Source organism: Pocillopora damicornis, chromosome 5 (genome assembly GCF_964200805.1).
Source record: "Pocillopora damicornis chromosome 5, jaPocDami1.2, whole genome shotgun sequence".
NCBI lineage: Eukaryota > Metazoa > Cnidaria > Anthozoa > Scleractinia > Pocilloporidae > Pocillopora > Pocillopora damicornis.
In genome coordinates this window covers 26,998,237-27,015,091 of record NC_142674.1, presented here as the reverse complement: position 1 = coordinate 27,015,091, position 16,855 = coordinate 26,998,237, and the positions used below count along the sequence as shown (strand labels likewise).

The 16,855-nt window shown below is 37.5% G+C and overlaps 1 protein-coding gene across 1 annotated transcript; it reads left to right on the top strand.

The window, feature by feature from the left end:
- Positions 1-2,826: 2,826 nt before the first annotated feature.
- Positions 2,827-16,606, top strand: LOC113671334 (uncharacterized). The gene is made up of 15 exons (XM_089206994.1): positions 2,827-2,863; positions 3,968-4,216; positions 5,169-5,441; positions 7,265-7,546; positions 7,980-8,087; positions 8,460-8,487; positions 9,309-9,496; positions 11,003-11,119; positions 11,614-11,798; positions 12,045-12,164; positions 12,638-12,714; positions 13,111-13,151; positions 13,576-13,672; positions 14,014-14,110; positions 14,600-16,606. Exons 3-15 carry the CDS (start codon positions 5,366-5,368, stop codon positions 16,187-16,189), a joined length of 3,006 nt encoding a protein of 1,001 aa, XP_089063120.1. The 5' UTR covers positions 2,827-2,863; positions 3,968-4,216; positions 5,169-5,365; the 3' UTR covers positions 16,190-16,606.
- Positions 16,607-16,855: the final 249 nt, after the last annotated feature.

Genomic DNA, 16,855 nt, shown 5'->3' with positions numbered 1-16,855 from the left:
ATGCTTTATTTTGAATTTTGAGCTCAACTCGTGCTTTCGGTACAATTTTATTAGTAAAGACTTCCATAACTGGCCCCTCATCCTGTGATCTGCTGGTTACAGCTGACAAGGAACATTCAATTTAGCAATGCTAACTTTCTCTACTTCCTGATCGCGACTGAATCTCGTACAAGACCGCAAACAAAAAAAATTAACGGCGTCTACCATAGGATCATTATAAGGCCTGATAAACGCGGAACAGAAGTAAAACAAAGTTTAACACTAGTAATTGAAGGGCTGGTCATACCACGCATAAAATCAGTCAAACCCTTAACGCGAAACCGGCGTGAACGAGGTTAAACAGAAATTTAGAAATGCAACCCATCCTTGATAATTTTCTCTTAAGTTTCTGGAGATTCTTTTTCTAACATCACGTTCTTCTCTGGGAAATGTAAATTTAGGCGTTAATACTCGCTTTCCATTTGTTGAGAAAGTACTGGAACCTAATTCCTTTCCTAAGAAAAAAAGGGGGGGGGGTAGAACTTTACGATGAATTGTTATTTCATAACTTAAGCTATGTTATTTATATCATTAACTGTTCTTCCTTTCTTATCTTATCTTTTCTGTCTAGCCAAAAGGGAAGGTAACTATCAATATCATCCGTTCTTATAGATAAATAACTCTCCTGTGGCTTAATATACATTATTGACTCTCTGCACCGGCTGATTACTGATCAGCAAATTACAATCGTAAATAGCAAAGAATTATCTAAGTGTATATCAGTGACAGTTAATGATAGCTGTTAATGTTATAATGTTACTATCCAAACGATTTTACCGATATGGACAGTATTAGTATAAAATCAATACCTAAGTTCTGTAATAAATGATATTTGTATAATAAGAATACATGAAAGTCATATATTTGTACTGCGTAAAATACATTTTAAGCAAATGAAGATCATCGCAGTATATACTCAACTTAAGCAGTTGAGAAATAAGGCCTGAAAAAAACTTCAGGCCTGAACGGGAATCGAACCCATGACCTCTGCGATACCGGTGCAGCGCTCTAACCAACTGAGCTATCAAGCCAACTGGGAGCTGGTCAATTGTGAGTTCGTTATATACCCGTAGATGGAGAAGGTGTGATAAGAATACATGAAAGTCATATATTTGTACTGCGGAAAATACATTTTAAGCAAATGAAGATCATCGCAGTATACTCACTTACTCGCAGTAAGTGAGTATACTGCGATGATCTTCATTTGCTTAAAATGTATTTTCCGCAGTACAAATATATGACTTTCATGTATTCTTATCACACCTTCTCCATCTACGGGTATATAACGAACTCACAATTGACCAGCTCCCAGTTGGCTTGATAGCTCAGTTGGTTAGAGCGCTGCACCGGTATCGCAGAGGTCATGGGTTCGATTCCCGTTCAGGCCTGAAGTTTTTTTCAGGCCTTATTTCTCAACTGCTTAAGTTGAGTATATACTGCGATGATCTTCATTTGCTTAAAAAGATATTTGTATAATTATCATCAGATAACAGTCACATGTGGCTGATTGTTTGTTTGATGTAACAAGTTATCGATTTCAATGTAATATATTGACGTACCAAACAAACTGGTTTGTTCAAATAAACAAATGAATAGATAAATGGATTAACATCTTTTCAAAATTGTTTTTCTCTTTCACGGCGTTCTTTCCGGATCCATAAGCGGGTGAGTGCGACGAGTTCAGTTTGTTTGTTAACCTTATGATGTGTTAGTCAAGTATTCCAAGGCTATATTGAGCCACTAATTTACTCATCGAATGTGAATCTTTCTTTTCATGTTCACCTAACATCCTCATCCTAACTGATATAACAGATTGTAAGTAGCCATGCTTGAACTATCATTTATCAGTAGGCAGGATAAAGGGTCGATAAAGATGGTTGAACAAATAAATGGATCTCAATAGAGGGATTCAGACAGGATACTCTTCTCTGTTGATCAGAGGATGTGTGGACAAAGATGTTGCATAGAAATAAAACTTTTAATTGTTACAACAATTGAATTTCAACGTTTCAGGCCTCTGCCATATACTGGTGGAACTTTTACAGAAAAGTTGAAAATTAAAAATTGAAAACGTTAAAATCCTAGTTTGTTTGTTTTTTTTTTAACATTTTTGCACATTCATCCATTTGAGCAATAGAAAACAGTGTTACTCTCCCTGGCTTATAACATGATAAATCCTTGACAGATGTTGAGACAACACCAATGATGCTTTTAAATAGGGAACTGTAAGTTGGGTGATTTATAAGCTTCAAGCCATCAATCTTTTTAACTTGGAGATGTTAGTTCCATTTCCCCTTTGGAAATTAGAAACTGAGAATATCGACGATAATAATTAGGTATTTTGGTATCCTTTATGGCAAGCAGCAGATTAATGCAGCAAAGGAAGTAAAGAGCATAGGTAGAGTGATAATATAACATATGACTCTTTGCGCACAACTTATTGTTTTCAAAGGTTGTATGGCGTGGTCGTCTTGGAGTGTCTGCAAAGAGTGCAACGAGTACCGGGAAAGATTCGGTAAGTGACAAGAGGGAGTTTTGGTGAATTTGTGACACACAAGTGCAATGGCGGGTTTTCGCCATTGTTTTACAACTTCGAAAAACTATGCAGCATTTATAAACTTTTATTCAAATGGATAAACTCTTATGTATAGATTGTAATGATAGTTAGGCAGGAACCTTCACCAGTTATTTTCAAGGGATTTTTTCTTTAAAATAAATAAGATGACTTAATCTCCAACCGTTTATTACTTTTAAAAGATTATTTGGATAACCTTACTTCTAGAATTTAACTGCTCAAGAACTCGGGAATCACGGCCTTGTAAATGTAAGTGGTTTTATGTATGAGGAGAAAGTCAAGGATTCATGCTGCACTGATATCCTTCAACTGTCCTTTAATTAAACGTCAAACTCTTTATTTAATACACTTTGGTTTTACCAACAGGGTTGGTAATTTAGATTGGCCACCGTAAAAAGTATCAAAGCTGACCTTTCGAGCGTTAGCTCTGACGAAGCGCTAACGGTCGAAACGTTGGCTAAGAAAATCTTTACGGTGGCCATCTTACATTTTCAACTTAGTTGATAAGACCCAAGAGCCGTGACCCATGGAAGCTTACCCCCCGTTTTCTCTGTAAAAAAAAACATGATTCGCACTTAATTAAAAACATTTTATTTTTTCTGCCGGAGTTTAGACGCTATATTTATATTTTGTCACAAACAACAAAGGCAATTTTTCCTTAGTAAAAAAAGAAAGATCATTACAGTTTCATGTAGAACAGGCGTGATTTTCGTGAGCGGGTGCTAAGTATTTTTCCTTGGTGAAAATCATGGTTGCAAGCTTTGATTTTTACAGCAGGGGAGAGCTGGGGAGAGAAAGACAGTTGCAATAAGATTGTAAACGACGATTAAAAAGAAGTAGAGGGGGAGGGGATGGGGATCAAGTTTTATATAAATTATTATTTTTCTTCTTAAAATTAAAAAGGTCCTCCTGAAATAAATTCTTGGCGAGAGAAGTCTGTCAAATTAAATTCAACACTTCAAATTCAATGTTTCGTGAGGGGTTTTCCTAAACCAGAGGTGAAGTGGACAAAAGATGGAAAGTTAGTTAATACCAGGAACATGCTCACGATTAATCGAGTGACTTATGGCGATGCTGGTCAATACACATGCAGCGCTAAAAATAGTGAAGGAAAAAATGAAGCAGCTTTTCATATTACAGTCACAGTAAAACGTTGACTTACTTTTGTTTCTTTCAGTTTCTATTCTCATTTTCTAATTTTTTTCATACTTTCACCTTTTTTGAATTGTACTTTTGTTGTTGTACTAATGTTGTTTCCTTCAGTTGCTCTTCTTATTTTCTGAGGTTTTTTTTTTCTTCTTTTTTGTCATACCTTCACCTTTTTTGAATTGTACTTTTGAATTCTATGCTCAGGTCCTCCTGAAATTAATCCTGAGCTCAAGAATCAGTCGGTTGCCTATAACTCGTCGCTTCAGTTCATTTGCTCTCTAAGCGGTTTCCCTACACCTGAGATACTCTGGACTAAGGATGGGGTGAATCTCGGTAACAACAACACTCTTACGATTCGCCAAGCGAGATTTGAAGACTCTGGTCAATACACCTGCAGCGCCAACAACAGCGAAGGAAGCAAAAACTCAACTTTCTGGATCGAAGTGGTGGGAGGTACGGTTCTTATTTACATATTGAAAGAACTTGAGTCGATAATCAATTTAGATATCTTTGGTTGGATGAGGATAAAATCTTTTCTATGATACCATATGCAATTTAAGGACTTGAAACCCCAAAAGTTTCAAAATTGATTAAAAATATTAAAAAAAGGACTTAATTGATAATAACATTTAAAGAGCGAAAACATGCCGACTTATATGACAAATGACAAATGTAAATGAATTTCGTGATCAGACACATGTAATTAATTTTTGGGCAGTTTAAAACTGATTGTCTTTTGGAGCGTCGAGCAATTTTGACTTTATAGATATCACCATATTTTGTCACGGCATTTATCATAAAAGTCCGTTTAAATTTTTGAATTACCTTTCTTTCTGCTTCTTAAATAACAATGGCTGACAAGTCATGATTTCATGTACATTTTTAGAAGTGCAAAAATGTCAAATTGGCTATCAGTGCATTATTATTTAAGTATTTATTACTGAAGTTGGAAAGCGAAACATCCATGTAAACTTTTCATTGATGCAAACCTTTTAACCATTACTATTTGGCTATTCTTCAAAGTAAATGTGTAGTTTGAACTTAGAGAAACTGGTACTCTTGACCATAATGTTGATATTACACCTAACAACCAGTAAGAAAAGAATGAATAAATCAATAAATAGGTAGCTAAGTTGTTAACTCCTGGGTTGTTGCTAAAATAGGAAATCTTTTAAGGAAATGAAAGAATGTTTTGATGTCACATTGGGCTGACTTATACCTTCCTATATCAAAAGTGAAGAAAACTAATTTCAAAATAACCTTGGATTAAAAATAGACTTGGCAATAATGTAATTTGTTTTTATTTTCAAACTAGTTCATTTCGGGTTGGATAAGGAAGGGGGCAGAGGGGGTTGAAATGAACAATGCGGCCCTTTGTTGAGCTTGGTGATCTTTTTACTTCAAGTCTCTCCTCAGATCATTGAGCCTCCGAAAAACAAATTTCTTACGGAAGGATACTCCGTAAACCTTGGTTGCGTAGCCTCAGGTATTCCAACACCAACTTTCGTCTGGACTTTTAATAATGGTGACCTGCCATCTGGTATCAATCAAACCGATTACGAAGGAGAATCATTTCTAGTTTCGCCAAGAGTCACCGAAGGGATGAATGGGACTTACAAGTGTACAGCAAAAAACAAAGCAAATACAACTAGTTCCTCAGCAACACTGCGTGTTTATGGTGAGTTCAGTTGTAATGCTATTGATGATGATGATGATGATGATGATAATGATGACGACGACGATAATGATGACGATGATGATGATAATGAAGAAGAGAAATAGAGAAAGAGTAGATTGAGACATTCAAGTTAACTTGTAAGTCCAAGGGCAATAGCGACGGAGAAAAGGAATAGCGCGAAGAAAATTTAGGCAAGCTGAGCCCAATTGTAGTAAGGCGGATAGTGAAACGTAAAGCGTTATCCACCAGATAGAGTTTTATCCAGTGGATGGTGTTATCTACCCTTCGAACGACCGGGGCCTGATCTTCAAAAAACGGTTGATATGAATGCTTAATACTAATGTCCTTGGATCTTTATGATTACAAACGCAAAGAACTGCGTAGATCTGGGTAGGAAAGTAACGCTAAGGAAAAATTACAAGTGGTGGCGCTATAGAGAGTTGATTGATTCGAAATACTTGACTATATGCAATGCACTCCCAAACTGGAAAAATCTAAATAGACTTTCGAGATGGAGAGATTCAGAATCTCAGAAGAGAGCAAAAAGGAAGCGAGACGCAAAAGCCAATTTTACATACGACACATAATTGGCGTTCTCTACATTGAACAAGGAAACTAGAACAGACGGAAATACTTAAAACGAAGACGCTTCCACCCGTGACCGAAATCGGAGGTCGAATAGCGATTACGCGTTCGAAAGAATTCCTCCACAAAGTTGATTTATGGCTTTTGTAACTCGTAACGAGACTTAGCTAATGAGGATGGAGAATATCACAGATTTAGGATTTACGGATTTACACGCTGAAAAGGCACGAAATAAGTTGTTATTCGTAAGCTGGTCCAAGAAGCCGGGAACCAATCAAATGGCACGTATCGCTTTTTTACTTGTGAGGAAAACGATACATCTAATCGGGAAGTATTGTGCTTTTTGACGCGCGGAGCGTACCAACGTCATTCTAATTAATCCTTTTATGGAATAGTTCCGCTTTTCAAACCACTCGTAAATTATAAAAATCCGCTCTCAGGACTGTTTAACGAGTCAAACTACTTTCAAACGATGACTGACGAACTTCTGTGAAGAATCATGCGGAACACAAGGAAAACAGCGAGTCGGTTTGTACCAGAAATCTCACTCGTTCACTGCGCACACCTGTTCGATTTCCGATATTACCAACTCGTGCGTAAAATATATATACGGACAGACTTTTCATGAAGTATTCTCTATCGATTGAATTGTCATAAGAGGTCTTGATTCTAATTGCGTTCATGATTTCCACAATTTATCCACGGAAATTTAACCGCGTCAGCTTGAGAAAATGTAGTAAGTCCACTCTCCTCAGGAAGTGATGAAAACGACCTAATGAGGTTGTTGTGGACCTGTAGAATTTAGACGGACGATCATCTACTTGAAATCAGACCAGCTACCATACTGGTGGAAAAAAAAAACTTCGTATTGCAGGACTCACTTGCTGTGTTGATACAAGGGCGGAGAAAAAAGAACACGAGAAGATGGAACATTATCAAGACCTTGATTTAGAATTTCAGCGGAGGACCTGGGCGATTGAAATAGTAACCAGGAAATTTAAAACATAAAGGCTTCAAGCTTGTTCTGAAACTCTTTCGAAACTCACTACGAAACACTTTTCTTACTTTTTTTCCATCTAAAGCAACATATTCGAAGCATTCCCATAAAAGGTCACATTTGACTCGTTTCGTTTCCACGTTTTTGTTTGTTTTGTTTTGTTATATGGAGTGTTTATAATGCAGTTGTATTTTTTAATGAGACACAAGCATTCTAATGAATTGTCCCTTTTCCAATGCAGGAAAAGCCTCTGCTCAAATTGTTCCAGAGACAGACATAACAGTCACCAAAGGAGAAACACTCACATTGACCTGCAAAGTCAACGAAGAAACAATAAGCATAAGGTGGACAAAAGGTGGAGAAACAATAACAGAAAGAGCAATTATAGATACACGATTAGATGAAAAAAAGAGTAAGCTGGCTCTTACTGAATTTGGGGAAGAGGACAATGGCGAATATTCTTGTGAAGCAAGTAACAAGCCAGGAACTGTGGCTCGCTCTGTTGTGACAGTAAATGTCAAAGGTAAGTTGTTTAAGCAACCGAATATAATTCCAGTAAATAACTATGTAATTACACGTCCGCCTTCTATGTTCATCAGAAACCTCTTCCAGTGGTTTTTTAGTCTTCTGGAAACTAGAAACTTGAAAGGAATTTGAAAAAAATGTTTCAAAACGAGTTTGAAACAGTAGCAGTATATTATACATATTCTGTAATTCTTTCACCAATCTTTCTCTTTCTATCTACCTGTTTTTTGTAAATTAACATATCTGCGTCTGTTTTTCAAAAGTTTATTCCCGGCCACCCAACGCAAGCAATGAACAACGTAAATTTTTGGACCAAAAAAAAATTAGCTCTCTATTTGGATAATTGGTGATATTAATTTTTATTTTTAATGCCAACTTCCAAATTCCTTTCCTACTAAGCTTCTTCAATTATTATATCTCGGGAAATTCAGAGGCTCCCTCCAGCAGCTCACTGGAGTGGTACTACATTGGGGGACCTTTGGCCGCTGTCGTTTTTCTACTGGCGGTCACTTCATACATTAAAAAACGCCGTGAGACAGGTAAAATGTTACTATACGAAAATAAGATGTCTTCATATGGTAGATTGAGATTGTGGCTTTAATACGTCAGTGTTTGGAGCACGAAGGAGCCTTTTTAAGCAGGTCATATGGTGCATTTCCAGCACTGATTTTGAAGGTCCCTTACAGTCCCGGCAAAGCCCATTACTAATCAAATTACAAAAAGGTTACAAATTATATGAAAGTGATCACCATGATAACCCACCTTATTCCTTCTCCTGTTGTTTGACAACAGAGTCAAATATAAGTTACACGTGGTTTCTGAGTCGCAAGCTTTAATTTAGTTAATGATGTCATTCTTACTCACAACGAAGCGATTTCATTCATCTGTTTCCACATATCCTTTGACAAAAGCCCCACCTGAGGTGCCACCTAGGCTGCGGTAAGTGAATTCCCTTTTTAATGCTCAATGTCTGAACGTGTGGTTATTTCCGAAGTTTCTAACTCTTGAATAAGTCTCAGTTGAGTAGTGATAAGCGCCACTGCTGAGTAAATACGTCTTTTTTTTTCTGTTCGGACTGACTATGTTCACCATTAAGAGCACACTGGCCAAAGTAAAAGGTTTTTTATTTCGAACCAGCAGCAGTTTTCGAAGCCGTTCTTATCAAATGGCAGTCAAATGTTTCCTAACATCCTGTCTGTTTTGGATTCGTTCGTCCTTCACTTGTTTTGACATCTTGTTTAGTATCTCTTTTTTTGTTACCAGTATGCCAGGTTGTGGGTGACGTACTTTTAAAGAAGAAGAGAAGCTTTGACCCTTAGTCACTCTTTGTTACAGAAACTACAGTTGAAATACACTCGGAGTCTTGTAGGCCGATTTATAATAATATTACTCGATGTATCGATTGTGGACAATACTTCGGATGGTTTTAATTAGTATTTCATTTCTTGCGTAGGAGGCACGATATTTATATGACGTAAAATGCCCAAAAACACTGTCGGCGCTAAGTTTATTCATTAAAATCTCCTCTCTGGGTCGATGCGTTCAGTAAATTAGTATCTAAATTTCACCTCTTTCAATAATTTTTTCATTGGCAAGTGATAATTTTCTGAAGCACCCGGAAATAAAAACGAAAAGCAAAAAATTAAAGTGAAAATATAGAGGATATATTTACCACGTTACGTTAAACCAGATTCAAAGAAGGAAAAGATAGATAGGTAACACAGATAGTTAAAGTCTTGTTTTCATCTGCAATTATTCAGTGAAGGGGACGATGAAGTTGAGATGGATCAGCTGAACGTAAACACAGATGGATGGGAGATTGCAGTTGACCGCCTGATCCTTCGCGAGCATATTGGCAGAGGGGCATTCGGTTCAGTGTGGCGAGCGCTACTGGGTCGTTCTCGAGGCAGACCTGGAAATCGCACGGTTGCTGCGAAATGTTTCCTACGTAAGTACTTACTTATAAAGCTTGATTAAACTATCCTTTATTAATTTTTTGAGTAATATATCTTAATTAAGGGCATTCACTTAGAATATGCTTTATTAATGTACTTGATACATAACATGGATAGCTTAAAAACTGTGCGCCGTTAAAATGATTTACCAGCTGGCATGTCAAATTGTTAGCAGATGGTTCCCCGGGCGATCGGTTGTTAAGTCTTTTGTCATACAACGCTACTACCATACAACAGAACACGAATATCATTTGAAGTATTAGAAGCTGTGGAGAAAAATGAAAATTTATTGGTTAAATTGCATTCAAGCGAATAAAAGCGGAAAATACCATAATACTGAAAATGTCACTCCGTCGTGTATTTTGTAAAATTGCTCGCTTAGAAACTTTTGATGGGAAATAATGTCATGTGACCTCAAAGAAACCTGGAGAGGGTGAGTCTGGCGCAAAAAGCTCAGAGCCATTTGCCAGTCTAGTGGTGATAGTATGATCTTCTTCCGCTGGAAAAGCGGAACGTCAAAATGCAATAGAACTTGTATGAAGCGGTCACCTTGTAATAAGCGGTCGGTTTTCAAAGTATGGAAACTTTCCTCCTTTGCTTATAGTGCTTTTTTATATCAAGCAGTCGTGGTCACCCTTTACTAAGTCCCAACAGCCTATTTTTAATGTTCCTTACCTGTATTGAACGGTCACTAAAGCAGAAGTACTCAAATAAAATTAAGAATAATCTTTCAAGTAAAATTGAATCCAGGTTTATCTCCCGAAATCAATGTTAGTAATATTTTTGAGCGAGGTTGTGTATGTTAAGTGGTCCGTGATGGCATAGAGTGGCGTTTTTAAACTTTTATCAGTAGTAGCCCTATTCCGTGGAACCTATGTTAAACGGTCAATCATTTCCCGTGCGTGACCGCTAAATACAGGTTCGACTGTAACAAGCTTATAGAGTCAAACGAATTTAGAATAATTCTGGAAATGCTAACGAATTATTGTAGTTTTTAGTAAGATAAAAGCAAGGATTATGTACCATATGAACGGTAGGAAACAAGAAGGCGCAAACCGAGCATATCTTTAATAAAAATTGTCTCAAATATCTATTCGACCGACTATTAGGTATTATAACAGGTGCAATTTCTAGGCTTAATTGCGTCTCTACTTTTGTAAGTTGTCTGTAAACAATTGCGCGGTTCAATGAGCTTGCCTAGCTAACAACAATGCTCGAGATGTGCAGCGTTTTCTTAGCAAATAATTTTTTCAACGAGGATGAATCTACTTTTGAAATTTCATGTTCAATACAATTGAACAAGACGACTAACTGACATTTTTGTGACAAGTATGGATTATATGGGGTTTAGAAAACTAACTTTTTTTTATGTAGACCAAATTTATTAGAAGATGCGCTGGTAATATAGCACTTAGTATACAAAAATGTTTACCACATAATTGTGTCTCTCTTGACATGCAAAGTTTGTTTGTTTATCTAATTTTTGTGTGGTTTCCCAGCAATCTCCGGACAGAAAGGAAGGAAGGCCCTGCTGAGAGAGATCGAGTTATTAAAACTCTTTGGAAGGGAGGGCCATGAAAATGTTGTTAAGTTCATTGGTTGTGTTACAGTTGGAGGTAATCAGCTATTTTTATGAATATAATCAGCTAATTCACAGTAACAATAAAGACATATCCGACGTCAACCAGTATTGCTTAGATGGTGTACTAACTCAAGGGTTATTTCCATTTTTTGTTTAATCTAAAGAAATTTACTTCGCACTGTATGTAGGCCATTTTACTTGGAAGATTTAAGCTCTAAAATTTACACGCTAATTGTGATAATAGTTTTAACTTACGATGGGAAGTTTCTGTCTATTTATCTGCCATCCCTATTTTTCTGCCTTTCTGTTTATCTGTCTGTCTGTCCATCTCTCTGTGTGTCTGTCTGTATTTCTGTATCTGCTGTATGTGTCCATCCGCTTTCTATCTGCGTTTTTTCCTCTTTGACTTTCCCTCTCTTTCTTAGATATAACCAAATGTATAAGTAGATAAAGCATGTACAATTTAAACACATTTTGCAGCTTCTGCACTGCTTGCCATATAATAATTTTCTTGTTTTTCCCTCTTAGCTCAGCCAATACTTATCATGGAGTACCTGTGGCGAGGTGACTTGCTGGGCTATCTCAGAAAATCCAGGGGGGTTTTCGACCAATACCATCATGGGGTCGGAGGGGTCGACCACTTGACAACATATGACATGGTGCTGTTTGCTAAACAGATCGCACATGGCATGACTTTTCTCGCGTCCAGAGGGGTAAGTGCTCAAACTCTTTCTGGTCAGTATGTGATCCTGCATGTGTTTAAATGGCGTAACTTGCAAATCGTCAAAAGAATATTCTGTACAGCTAAAAAGATCCAGCACATTAGAATGACTATTTCACAGAGAAATGGTTTGACATTAGCATGATGTTAAACTTTCTACCTATATTTTATTTTTTATTTTATGTAGTTTATAAAAGTCCCTTTGGCAGATCATATCATTTTTTGTTTTCGATTTCAGATAATTCATCGCGATCTTGCAGCTCGTAACATCCTTCTTGATGAGCATCGTGTCTGCAAGTTGACTGACTTTGGGCTCTCTTATCAAGATTTCAAATACGGCCCAGGAAATGCCAAAAGGGTAATTTTCAGAATTTTTTCATCATTTAGTCAATTGGTTTTGGGGCTGCGGGTATGGAAGATAAAAATGTGAAGAATTAAAATATTACTGTCCTCACAAACCTTCCTTTTCAGTTATACAGTTTTACTGCAAAACACATTTCTCTTCAATGGGAAGCCGTTCTAAGCGTATCGAAACTTTCACAGAAAAAAAAAATTGTACCTATGGAGTGAACACAGGAAATAAGAAAGCTGGAAGAGATATCCTTCTCTGAATAGCAAAGATACAAAATCGAAAGGCAAAGAAACAGGAGATTTAAAGAAAAAGGAGTGTGTGAATTGTTTTCATAGAATTTGTACAAAGGTGTCTACTGCTCTTGACATTATCGTAAGTCCTCATATCACGGTTTTAATCTTATATGCAAAATATTTTAGAAGTTGTATACAAGGCTCTTTAGATGTCAGATGTCTATAGTATTTTGGTTACTCATCCAGGGATGTATCCCAATCAAATGGACTGCACCCGAGATTCTCTTTGGACACGTGGAACAACTGTCAACCAAAAGCGATGTGTACGTACTGTATTGGTTATTATCAACATATATTCCAAGAGTGAACATTTTTACGATTCTACTTTAACTTAGCGAGGAAAACTAGAATATTCAGTGCTCTATTGATTAGAGGGTCATTAAGAAACGTCAAGCTGGGAAACAGCTGAGGTTACAGCTGTAGTATGAGACTTTACATGAATATTAAGTTTAACGAGCAATATCCAAAATCTGATTAGGATAAGAACAGACGGATGAAAGGATGAGTGGATAATCAAACAAATAAATATGGCGTTTTCTGTTAAGGAGGTTGCTTATATATGTTCTGATGGCATGTTTTTAAACATCCCAAGTATCTGAGTGATTATAATCTTTCTACCCCAGTTGAGATATATGGTCATCCTTCTATTTCTTTGACAGGTGGTCCTACGGCATCGTCCTGTATGAAATCTTCACTGTCGGTACTTAACTTGTTTGTTACTTTACATTCAGGAAATATACCTGCCGAGATTGCACGCACAATTACTAATTGATGAGTGATACCGAGCGAACAAAAGACCATTGTACGATAGAGAAGTTGAAGCAGTACTCAATGTGGCTGATAAATAAAATTATGACGATGCATAACAACTTGACATAAAACTTAAGTTTAAGTAGAACTGAAAGTATTTAGTACATTATTGAAAAACCTTAAATCCATCGCTACACTTAAATTTGTTTTTTTTACAGTACTCTATCATCTGATGTAAAATCGAAATCTATTTCAGCAATTAATTGTCGTTTTCACAGAAGAATCATTTCGATCGCCCCGAGAGGAATGAAAGTGATTACAACAAAAAGAGTGTGCTTTTTTGGCGAACAGAAAAAAACATTATTTTTCCACAGGAGGCATTCCTTACGAAGGATGGTCTCAATCCACGACAATGAAAAAAATCGAAGAAGGTTATCGTCTGCCAAAGCCTGAACATATCGACGACAGTTTGTAAGTGTTGCTTCCTCTGTGTGGAATGTTATATAAGTCAAAAGCAACATCGATTGCTGCTGTGGTCAGGTGTTTTTGATACTCTTGGTCTGAATAAGAAGTCTTCCTAAGAAATTAATCTTATCTTGTCAATACAAAAATTTAAATGAAAAGTTGTTGAGTCCGAATAAAGAATACGGTAGGTTTTTCATCACAGAATTCGTTTGAGCTGCAATGTAATGAGATAAACTTAGCATTTCAGTTATTTTTGTAACTAGTTGTGGTTTCTCAACTTTGCTACTTGCAATATTAGTGCCTATCGCGGAATTACTGTGATCATATGTCCCTGTGTTTTTCTATAGATACGCGGTGATGTTAAACTGCTGGAAATACGAAAGCGGCAGCCGGCCACACTTTGTGAAACTCTACCAAACAATGGATACATATATTAAAACAAAGGTTTGCCATACAGCGTCTAATTCAGGATATACTTCAGCAATTGAAATTGGTACCCTACTAAGTCAATTGAGAATTTCTTTTCACGTCAATGTGATGTCAAAACGCATTAACTACCCAGCCGCTAACAATTTGTGAATTCAGTTTCATCATGAGCCAATGTTACTTTTAAACATATGCAAGTGTGGTTACGTCATGTCAGTCTGGATCATCCTTATTTTCCCTCTGTTGTCTACACACAAGAAAGAACGGAACAGATCTTAAAATTACACTTTTGGAAAACTTTGACAGAAAGGAAGACCTTACCCGAATTTTTTCCTATCAATTCATGCAAGTACTAATGGTTCTTGTCTTTGTGACCGATATCTGATCTGCTATTTTTTTCTTTTTAGTGACTCATTTTTGGAATTTCTTTGTTAAATTTTTGAAATTCATTCGTTCAAGATTTTTTAACTCATGCAGTTCTTGATTACCTTCTAATCTTTTTCATAGACATATGTAGATATCTTTGACGATGACAAGTATGATGAGGATAAGTACAACTTTGTCGATGACCGTGGAGCTGTTGCAAACCCAGAAGATGCAGGACCGGACGAGCTAGGAGCAGCTGCAGCAAATCCCATCTGTGGAGTGGGTGAACACGGTGCTATGGCACATCCCTTTCTGGTTGCAATGGACGATGGCGCTACAGCTTTCCCTTTTGGAATTAACGTAGGAGACGAAGGAGCACCTGCAACAGATCCCGACCGTGAAGTGGGTGAACACGGTGCTACGGCACATTCCTTTGTCATTGCAATAGACGATGGTGCTCAAGCTTTCCCTTTCGCTATCAACGGACAAGATACAGAGGCAGCTGCAGCAAATCTCGCCCATGAAGTGGGTAAGCACGGTGATGCTGCACATTCCTTTGTGGTTGCAATTGACGATGGTGCTACAGCTTTCCCCTTCGCTATTAACTTGCAAGACAAAGGGGCAGCTGCAGCAAATCTCGCCCATGAAGTGGGTAAGCACGGTGCCACTGCAAATCCCTTTGTGGTTGCAATTGACGATAGTCCTACAGCCTTCCCCTTCGCTATTAACTTACAAGACAAAGAGGCAGCCGCAGGAAATCTCGCCCGTGAAGTGGGTAAGCACGGTGCTACGGCACATCCCTCTATGGTTGAAATTGACGATGGTGCTTCAGCTTTCCCTCTCAGAATCAAAGTAGAAGAAGAAGGTTGCGCAGCATACCCTTTTGAGAGTGATAAGAAAGATATGGATGCCCAAGCGTACCCTTTGGAGAGTGATACTTTACCATATCTTAGCAAGAACGAGGAAGAAGATGTTGATGACTCCGAGTGCCCTCTTGCGATTGAGGAAGAAGAAATTGATGACTACGAGTGCCCTCTTGCGATTGAGGAAGAAGAAATTGATCCTTTACCATCCTCCCTAGTGATGGACCAAAACGGTCTAGATGCTTCAGTATGTCCCCTTGTGACTGACGAAGAAAATTCTGATTCTTTAGCATGCCCCCTAATGGGTGAGGAAGAAGATTCCAATGACTCAGCATGCTCCCCTGTAACTGGGGAAGAAGATTTCGAAGCCACAGGAAGCCTATCTGTCACTGAAAAAGAAGATCCTAACTCTTTAGCACGCTCCGCAAATGAGGTGAACAAACCTGATACCTCACCATTCCCTTGTGTGATGGAGGAAGAAGATCTTGATTCTTTCGAATACAATCCCCTGATCGAAAAAGAAGGCCACAGTGATTCCGTTTTCCCTCCAGATATTCAAATTGATGACGAAGAAGGTGTAACAAGTGAACCTGAAAGTAACGTTGGTTATGAAGGTGCTGTAGCAGTTCAATCTGAAAAGGAGGCAGTAGAAGAAGAACCTGAGACTTGCCAACTAAAGTACACGAAGGATGAACAAGACGATCTTGGAAACTATATGGACGACCAAAGTGATGCTGTAGACCTTCTTGACGGGGAGGCTGGCGTACAAGAGTATGATGGTGATCAACTTACTGCTGCAGATAAAGACGAAACTGGAAGTGACGAAGACGAGGAGTCATCTGAAGTAACTCCTCTTGTGCAGGACTGAGGCTTAATAGTAGAATTGCTGAACCTCCAAGGTTGTAGTCTTATAACACTCTGTGGTAATTTGTAGTTTAGATTTCGAGAACTTCAGCCTCAATATTTCATAGCTTTTGATTTTAAGATGTAGTTTCTATCGTACTTTTGCTTTATTAATGCTTTGGTAGTGATGATAACCATTTTCATAGTTTATAAATGGAGGTAAGATGGAATTTTCTTGGAAAAAAAAAACTTGTTTATTTACTTCACTTTTGCATTTCTTAGTTTACCGTTTATTCGCTTGGTGCACTTGTCAGTGCTTTGTTGTTGTTATTGACTGTAGCCTGATAGAGACAAGAAAAAAAAAAGAGAAAAAGAAATTGCCGTTAAGATAATTTTTATAACTGATCTAGTCAGAAATTTTGCGTAAATTTGTGAGTATTGTTCCTAGTATAAGTAATATTTCTTAAATTTTTTGTAAGTGCACTGAAGAGAAGAACAATAATGGACATGTTGATCTCTCCCAAGTCACAATGAATATTTACCCTGTTAGGAATAATTAAATTGTTGTAAAGCACTCTCTAAATGCTTCAGTAAACTTATATAAGCTAAACTCGTTTTGCTTACTCCATTCGTTGCAGCAAAATTGCTGGTTCGGATCAGACCACTTTAAGTAAAACAAAGGCATATGCGC

What these genes read in the sequence shown, in the direction of transcription:
- LOC113671334 (XM_089206994.1), top strand. Translation starts at nt 5,366, where the DNA reads ATGAATGGGACTTACAAGTGTACAGCAAAAAACAAAGCAAATACAACT. An exon ending in TGTGACAGTAAATGTCAAAG is followed by an intron (nt 7,547 to 7,979) that starts GTAAGTTGTTTA and finishes CGGGAAATTCAG; the next exon opens with AGGCTCCCTCCAGCAGCTCA. An exon ending in GAACATATCGACGACAGTTT is followed by an intron (nt 13,673 to 14,013) that starts GTAAGTGTTGCT and finishes GTTTTTCTATAG; the next exon opens with ATACGCGGTGATGTTAAACT.